The following is a 9,018-nucleotide window of genomic DNA, read 5'->3' as shown; positions in this document are numbered from 1 at the left end:
CGCTCACTCACAGCTTTAATGCCAGTAGCTCACAAAGTAGAATTTTTGCTCACAAGTCTCCATAGCTTAGACTTAGAGGGAACATTGCTGTGGGCCCAGAGCAGGGGTCTCTGGGGGAGTGAGATTGGAGGTAGCTTTGGATTTCCTGCATGGTGCAGGGGATGGGACCAGATGGCTCTAGGGGTCCCTTCCAGCTCTATGGTTTCTGTGTTTCTAAGGTCAGTCTTGTCTGTTCAGACGGGCAGCGGGTCTCTAGGGTCTCAGGCAGAGGTCCTTCCCATCACCTCCCACCTGGTACTTTTTTAAACTGGAGCCAAGACCTGGTGCACTGTTGTGGCTAGCCAGTGGTGCATTTGGTCATTGTTGTCGCCTTTGGTCTCCGGTTGCCTTCCCTCGTCTTCGCTGTCCTCTACACCCCCCGGGCTTCCCGGTGTGATTTGGCAATGCAGCTGATCAATGTGTCTCCTTAACAGCTGGCCATCGTCCGTGGAGACCTCATAGGACCAGGGGCCCGTGACCCTGGTCACTCTGGCCGGGAGCCAGGCTGGACCCTGACTGTAGTTTTTGGCAAAGACTGGGTCACCCGGGATGAAGCCTCTTCACACTTCCCGGTCTTCTGTGGTTGCACTGTGTTCCAGGGTCCGATCTGGGTATGAGCGGTCCAGGCGGGTCAGGAAGCACCGACCCATCAGGAGCTCTGCTGGGCTGAGGCCGGTGGATGTGTGTGGCATCATGCACTATCCGAAGAGGGAGGCAGCCAGACGGTAGTCCCAGTCTCCCCGATCCACGCAGCGCAGAGTCTCCTTGGTTGTTCTGACCATGCGCTCAGCCTGGCCATTGGTTGTGGGGTGGAACGGTGCAGAACGGATGTGCCAGATGCCGTAGTATCCCACGAACTCCTGGAACTCTGCCGAGGTGAATGCCGTCCCATTGTCTGTTACCAGCGAATCGGGGATGCTGTGTGCGCTGAAGATCCGCCACATTGCCTGGATCATGGCTTTAGACGAGGTGGAAGGCACCGGGACCACCTCCAACCACTTGGAGTAAGAGTCCACCAAGATAAAAAAGCTGTGGCCCTGGAAGGGACCCGTGAAATCCAGATGAATCGTGGCCCAGGGTTTGTGGGAGGACTCCCAGGGGCTCACCAGGGCCTTCGGGGGGGTCGGGCTGCGATTCTTGGCATACCTGGCAGCGCTTAACTCGCTCTTCAATGTCCCCATCTAGTCCCGGCCACCATACGTAGCTCCACACCAGCACTTTCATTCGCACTATGCCCGGTTGCGTTTCGTGTAGTGTGGTTAGGACCCTCTGGCGCAGCGGTGCCAGTATAATTACTCCGCCACCCCAGAGAATGCAGCCCTTATGTGATGAGAGCTCATCCCTTCTGGATGAGAAAGCAGCAAATTCTGAGCCCACCGCACTGGCCATCCCCTCCCCACCTAGTCTAAGACCGAGGAGAGGACGCGATCCCTGGCTGTGTGGTGGGACACCTCAGCTACCTGTACCGGGGGGTCAGACAGGCCTTCAAGTAAGATGACCTGATGACCCGGGGCCGGGGCTGGGTCACAGGAGTGCAGCAGCAGCTGGCTGAGTGCATCCGTGTGGCCCTTCGCCTTACCCAGCCTGTGAACAAGCACATACTGGTATCCCACCAGGAAGATGGACCAGCAGAGCACCCATGGTGACAGCATCGGAGGGGTCTGGTGGTAAGGGGCGAGGAGGCCTAAGAGAAGCTTGCGGTCTATAGCAATGGTGAAGGGCCAGCCATACAAGTAGTCATGACATTTTTTTATGCCGGTCACTATTGCCAGGGCTTTCTTATCTATCTGCGCATAGTTGCTCTCTGCTGCAGACAGGGTCCGAGAATAATAAGCTACAGGGACTTTGTGGCCGTCCACCAGGCCATCCACCAGGACCGCCCCTACCCTGTAGGGAGAAGCATTACATGCCAGCACCACCAGCAGGGACTCGTCGAAATGGGCGAGGACCGCATTGGAGGAGAGTTTCTTAACCACCCGGCATGTCAGGGGGCCCTGACCCACGGAGCATTTTTGTCAAGGAGACGGTGGAGGGGTTCCACTACTGCGGCTTTGTGGGGCAGGAAGGAGTGATAAAAGTTTTAAAGTCCAAGGAAAGCCTGTAGTTCGGCCTTAGAGGAGGGGGTAGGCTCTTGGACAATGGCGTCTATCTTCTCCGGTGTGGGGTGGATTCTCTGAGTGTCTTCCGCGAAACCCAGGAACTCCACCCACGGTACCCCCAGCAAACACTTCTCCCTCTTCACTTTAAGACCCGCATCGTTGAAGCGCTGCAGCACAAGCCGCAGGCAGACCGCGAAGGTCTCGGCATCCAGAGCCACAATTAAAACATCGTCAAAGAATGGTTGGACCCCAGGGATACCTTTAAGGAGACAGTCCATGAGATTTTGAAAAATCCTCGGTGCCACGCTCACCCTGAACTGCAGCCGGCACACCCTGAAAGCCCCCCTGTGTGTAACAATAGTTTGAGCCTCAGCCGTGGCGTCATCCACTGGCAACTGCTGATAGGCTTGAGCTAAGTCCAACTTCCCAAAAATCCTGGCGCCTGCCAGGGAGGCTGACACATGGCTAACCACCGGTGCCGGGTAAGCGTGGTCCTGGAGTGCCTTATTGATTGTGCATTTATATTCGGCACATATACGCACGTCCCCATTGGGTTTTACGGGGGTGACTATGAGGGTTGTTGTACATATTAGATTCCATGTCAAAAATAAAGTCAAATGAGGAGGAAGTTCTTGTATTTTATTGCGATGAAATACGGGAAACAGTTAGGCCAAAGGACCCATCAAAGCTGACTGCTTTCTTCTCAGCATAATCAGGAAACATGCTTCAGTTAATAGGAAAACAATTAGACCAAATAGTTAACCAAAAATTGACAACTTTCTTCTTTTTCTTCTTCATCTTCTTCTTGAGCATATTCTGAACAGATTCAGGAAATACATGATATTTTATACATGGACTGACATCATCAAGAAAACAATATTCAAACAGCATAATTGGTTACAAAAGACAGTGGTAATTTAAGTAATAATCCTCTGATTGGCCAGATATAAAGAAACATATAACTACGTCAAACTAAGTGTTTACTTAACCTAACCTAAATGATAATGGGCAAGGATTCTTCATACCAGACTAAAATCTTATCTGACCCAGACATTGAAAGGTTTGCCCTAAGAACTACGGAATCATGAACTTTGTACCTATTATGTTGTCTGCTAACAATATCAGACCTACAAGAGGAAAGCCTTCTATATAACAGGCCTTTCTAACATCCTAATAAAATATTACCTAAAGAATAAATCTATAAAAACCCGAGAAATATGAATATGAACAATCAAGAAGGAAAAACCTATATATGAAAATCTTTATATTCCCATTCATACTACAGGGTGTCCCACTGAGCATGCAGTACCAGTTCCAATACCCCTTGTTCCACCAGGAGATCCAATTCCAACTCAATTTTGGGCCATAGTGCAAAAGGGGGCCGCCTGGCCTTCATGTGGATGGGATGGACCGCAGGGTCTTGGTCTAGGGAGATTGGGGGGGCGGTGTAGCGGCCAAGTGTGCCATCGAAAACAGCCAGAAACTCATCGCAAACATCATTAACCAGGCTGCTGTTTCCAAATCCAGCCTGACAAAGCAGCAAGAGTGGACTGACCTCGAGTGGCAGGCTGCGTCAGCTCTGGGCACGGTGACCCCCTCCGTTTCAAGAGGAACGTTGTGCGGGCCCTTGTCAGTGTGAAGTCGCCGAACACCAGCCGGACCTTTTGGCACCTTGGTGGGCAGCTCCTTTCAGAATGTCACACTCTGTGTCTCGGAAGAATTCTTGTGAATACTTGTTTCCATATATACACGTTTCATTCATTAGGCTGCTACCCTTGGCACCTCTCGTGCCAAACGCCTTTGCCGGCCAGCCCAGATCCTGACAAATCCGTCACGGCCAGCAGCAAAGTATTCTTGCTGTCAGCACTGGAGGCCGTCCAAGCATCCATCACTCCTTTGGCACTGGTAGCTTCTGGAGGCTCCTGCTGTCTTGCAGATGCTCCATTCCCAGGTTGCCACAAAAGAGAGGTCGAAAAGTTTGCCTGCCACCCTCCTATCTCAGCTCAGCAGCAGCAAAATCAGCCTGGAACATCACCCCCAGAAATACTGAATTCTTTTGCAGGGGGGCCGAGAATGTCCTGGAGATTGATGGTAGGTTTGTCACTATTATATACTGAGGTGGAGGCAGCGTTTCCAAAACAGTGATTTCTTTATTCAGCTCATAACACAACACAACACTCACAGAACGATTCAACTTTATACATGTTGTGCTCGCTTCAGCAGCACATATACCAAAAAAAATAAATAAATGGAACTTTATACATTTTGAACTAGCGAGGCCACACACCCCAGTACAGTAATGTCCAATCATGATAGAGAGCTTAGGACCAATGAAGAGAAGAAGAAGAGAAGAGACTGGATTTATACTCCGCCCTTCACTACCCAAAGGTGTCTCAGAGAGGCTCACAAACTCCTTTCCCTTCCCCTCCCCACAACAGACACCCTGCGAGGTAGGTGGGGCTGAGAGAGCTCTGGCAGAAACTGCTCTTTTTCAAGGACAGCTCTTATCAGAGCTACGGCTTGCCCAAAACCATCCAGCCAGGTGCAAGTGGAGGAGTGGGGAATCAAACCCGGTTCTTCCAGATTAGAGTCCGTGCACCTAACCACTATACAAAACTGGCTCTGAAGAAGAAGAAGAGATTGGATTTATACCCCACCCTTCACTACCCAAAGGAGTCTCAGAGTGGCTTACAAACTCCTTTCCCTTCCCCTCCCCACAACAGACACCCTGTGAGGTGGGCGGGGCTGAGAGAGCTCTTGACACAAACTGCTCTTTTTCAAGAACAGCTCTTGTCAGAACTACGGCTTGCCCAAGGCCATCCAGCCAGGTGCAAGCGGAGGAGTGGGGAATCAAACTCGGTTCTCCCAGATTAGAGTCCGCGCACTTAACCACCGCACCAAACTGGCTCTGTGGGATTCGTTCCCGCCGTCGGTCAGAGTCTTTTCAGATGGGTCTGTTATGCAACAGCGACCAATCCGATTGCAGGGTTTAGAATACCTGAGAGTCAATGGAGCTTGTGCCTGGAGCTCCAGTTTAGATTACATCGCATAACACATAAGCAAATACACAGCAGTCACATTTCTTCATTAGCAAATAAACGAGCAAGGCACAGGGGGAACAAGGAGGGTCACGGCGGTGTGACGGTTCCAGCATCCAGGCTAGGGTTAGGGAGACACCCCTTTGCCAGGCAGGTCAGTGGCCTCGGGCCAGCCACTCCCACGCAGCTCAGAGGGTTGCTTGCCGTGAGGATGAAGTGGAAGAAGAGAGAAACGTGACCCTGAGCTCCTTGGAGGACAAAAATGAATAGACGCCTAAACAGGCCCGTAGCCAGGAGTTCGTAATTCAGGGGTCCTTTAGATAAGTGAGGAGCTGCGGTGACTCAAGTGGTTAAGCCGCTGAACTGCAGGCTAAGGTCGGTAGTTCAGCAGTTCGAGACCCGGGTGTGCCGCATGACGGAGTGAGCTCCCGTCTCTAGTTCCAGCTCCTGCCAACCCAGCAGCTCGAAAGCAAGAAATTGCAAGGAGATAAATAGGGACCACTTCGGTGGGAAGGTCACAGCGCTCCGTGCGCCTTGGTGTTTAGTCATGCCGGCCACATGACCATAGAAACGTCTTCGGACAGCGCTGGCTCTTCGGCTTGGAATCGTAATCTTTGCATTACTATTGGTTAAAGAATAAAGATTGTTCATTGGTCCTAAAGCCAACTGAAAGCAACCAATCACATGGCTCCGCTTAGGGCCAATCAAGTCTATGGCACAGAGTTACAATGTTGTTCGTTTCACTATGGAACTGTATAAATACGGAGAAACGGCAAGCATTGTTGTTGAAGTCCTGAAGCAATGTTTTGGTTAATGGTTCATCGTCTCCTGCCTCAATACTTGAAATCGTATCTATTTTTTCCTCAAAGGAGCTCTGAGATCAGTGCAGCACACTGACTAAAAGGCCAAGCTACATGTTACATTCTTTGAGCAGTTCGGTCCTGGTTCTCCCTGCCCCCCGCAGCTGTTTTTTTGGGGGGGATGGCACAGGGAAGAAAGCAGGAACCCCCTACTCCCCCCCCCATGCTGTTGTCGAGAGCACAGACGGGCTCCTGGGGATTTAGAAAATGCCTTTCTTGGCAGCAGCTGTGCAATTGCATGGAAAGTGAGCTGTTTCCAGGGAACCCAGGCCCAGCTCCTCAAAAAATGCAACATGTTGTTCAGCTCTAAGAGTGTGACCTACGAGTGAAGAGTATGAATGGAGAAGCCCCTGAGCCAGAAGTTCATTAGCTGACCCTTGGCAAGCCCCAACGACATGTTCTGCCATCTGCCTTTGGGCACGGCCACTGTGACATTCCACAACAGGGAGTGATAAGGATACGAAAAGGCCCGTTGCCATGGCTCAGGGGTTTGTGTGCCACCACCCTGCTTAGCCAGGCTCAAAGCCTCCAAACCAAACCAAGGAGCCCCTGGCAGGAGAAGCTCTTCCGTTGGGCCAGAAGAAGACTTCCGAACTGGCCAATCAGAGCCAAGGGGGTTTGAATGAATGTCATTGTGATGGCAAGCCCCGCCCCAACTTACATGCATCCAATGGACTGTACACAGTCTATGTACACCCTGGACATCTGAAAAAGCAAAGCTCCCTGTTTTGCAGAGAGGGCCCTACCTGTACATAGGATCTATGTGTACAGTACACTGAAGGCATGTGCATTCACGCTACTCACACTGAACGTTTCATTAGACATTCTTTTAAAATGCTAGTTTTTTGTTATATTGGGCATGACTCTGCTGTCAGAGCATGACAGAGCCAAACAGATTGCAGTTTTAGTAAAGGTAAAGGTTTCCCTTGCTCGAAAGCCAGTCAAATCCGACTCTAGGGGGCGGTGCTCATCTCCATTTCCAAGCCAAAGAACCAGCGCCGTCCAAAGACTTCTCCGTGGTCATGTGGCCGTCATGACTAAACGCCGGGGCACACAGAACGCTGTTACCTTCCCACCAAAGCAGTACTTGTCTTGCTTTTGAACTGCTAGGTTGGCCGGGGCTGGGGCCAGAGACAGGAACTCACTCTGTCACATGGCACTCGGGTCTCGAACGACCGAACTACAGACCTTCTGGTCTGCAGCTCAGCTTCTTAACCTCTGAGCCACCGCAGCCCCATTGCAGTTTTAGTATTTGCTAAACTCAGGAGCTGCGGTGGCTCAAGTGGTTAAGGCACTGAACGGCAGGCTGTGGAAGGTTGGTAGTTCAGCAGCTTGAGACCCGAGTGTGCCGCATGACAGAGTGAGCTCCCGTCTCTAGTTCCAGCGCCTGCCAACCTAGCCGTTCGAAAGCAAGACACTGCAACTAGATAAATAGGTACCCCTTCGGTGGGAAGGTAACAGCGTTCCGTGCACCTTGGTGTTTAGTCATGCCGGCCACATGACCATGGAAACGTCTTCAGACAGTGCTGGCTCTTCAGCTTTGAAACAGAGATGAGCACCGCAACCCTAGAGTCAGATTCAACTGGCTTTCGAGCAAGGGAAACCTTTACCTTTACCTTTAAACTCAGAGAGGCTGAAAGTGCTTGACTTTGAAGTCCAGCAGCCTGTCTCACACAGGGGGCCAACCACTGACTCAGGAGGGCCAACATTGGGGCACAGAGGTCAAGGCCTTCCCCTCCTGTTGCCTCCTGGCACTGGTTTTCAGAGGTTTACTGTCTCTGAACGCGGAGGTTCCTTTTAGTCACCATGGCCAGCAGCCAGACACGGATCTCTCTAATCCCCTTTTAAAACTGTCTGTGCCTGGGACCCTCACGACATCCTCCGGCACCGCTACATCACACATGGGCCTGATTATGTTTTATTTATTTAATTAAAATATTTATATCCCACCTTTCCACCAATGCCCAAAGCAGCTTATAAAATATAAATATATGAATCAAGCTAAAGTCTCCACTAAAGGCACATTGAAACAATTCCACTTTGTTTCATTTACGGGAGGAAAAGAGTGTGGGCGCTTTCCGTACCGCCTCTGGCGGGCTGTTCTGAAATTGTGGGCAGAGCCTCTGAAAACCGGCATGGGCAAGCTGTAGCCGAACAGGCCTCCCAAACAGAGGAGACTGTCAGAAACTGGGTGCCCCGCCCAATGTTCCCTCTAAGCTGTGGAGTCTTGTGAGCAAAAATTCTACTTTGTGAGCGACTGGCATTAAAGTTGTGAGTGAGCGATTTGGCTGCTGCATAAATTAGTTTGCTCTGGAGCCCTCCTTCCTGAGCTGAGACAAAAATGTGTGAGCCAGAGGCTACAAAACTGTGAGCTAGCTCACACTAACTCAGCTTAGAGGGAACACTGGTGCCCAGTGACCTAATTTCTCAGGGTTCACGTTCATGCATACTAAAGCCAAGCACATGTCGTAAAGACGCATGTTGCCCCTGATCACCCAACACAGTGGCCACACATATTGGGAGGATAAAACATAGTACGTAAGCCTGTCACGCACCTCCCGGTCATAACATCTGGAAAGGTCTACAGTATATACCTTATACATCTTAATCTATATATCTAATTCCCAACTTGCCCGCGGAGTGCGGATCGCTAAATTAGAGCTCCGGGGGCAGCTGGGGGGCTGTGGGAGGTTTCTGCACACGTGGGCCAGTCCCCACATGTGCACAAAAATAAAAAAGTTGAAAAAAATTTCGGGGGGATGTTTAAATCCCCCCGAAAGTGCAAGAGCGTCTCCTGCGCGTGCGCAGGAGACGCTCTGCGACCTACCGGGCTTGCGTGGCGGCAGCGGCAGGCAGGCAGGCAGGGAGGGAGGGGAAGGACCGGCCTCGCCGCCGCCGCCGCCTTCTGGGAGCCGGTGGGTGGGCGGGCGGGCGGCCGAAGACCAGCCCCGCCGCCGTCGCCTCCCCCTCCTCCTCTTTCGA

The 9,018-nt window shown here is 51.5% G+C and overlaps 1 protein-coding gene across 1 annotated transcript in view; it reads left to right on the top strand.

The window, feature by feature from the left end:
- The first annotated feature begins 2,599 nt into the window (after positions 1 to 2,599).
- Positions 2,600 to 9,018, top strand: part of ADAMTS16 (ADAM metallopeptidase with thrombospondin type 1 motif 16) — a 121,224-nt gene continuing 114,805 nt past the window's right edge. Inside the window, exons 1-2 of the mRNA XM_015427082.1 lie at positions 2,600 to 2,702; positions 3,904 to 4,043. Of these exons, the coding sequence (XP_015282568.1) occupies positions 2,600 to 2,702; positions 3,904 to 4,043 (243 nt within the window). The remainder of the gene's footprint in view (positions 2,703 to 3,903; positions 4,044 to 9,018) is intronic.

Source organism: Gekko japonicus, unplaced genomic scaffold, assembly GCF_001447785.1.
Source record: "Gekko japonicus isolate JY-2015 unplaced genomic scaffold, Gekko_japonicus_V1.1 scaffold458, whole genome shotgun sequence".
NCBI classification, from domain to species: Eukaryota; Metazoa; Chordata; class Lepidosauria; order Squamata; family Gekkonidae; genus Gekko; species Gekko japonicus.
Note: the sequence above shows the minus strand (reverse complement) of the source record. Positions and strands in the feature narration are given on the sequence as shown.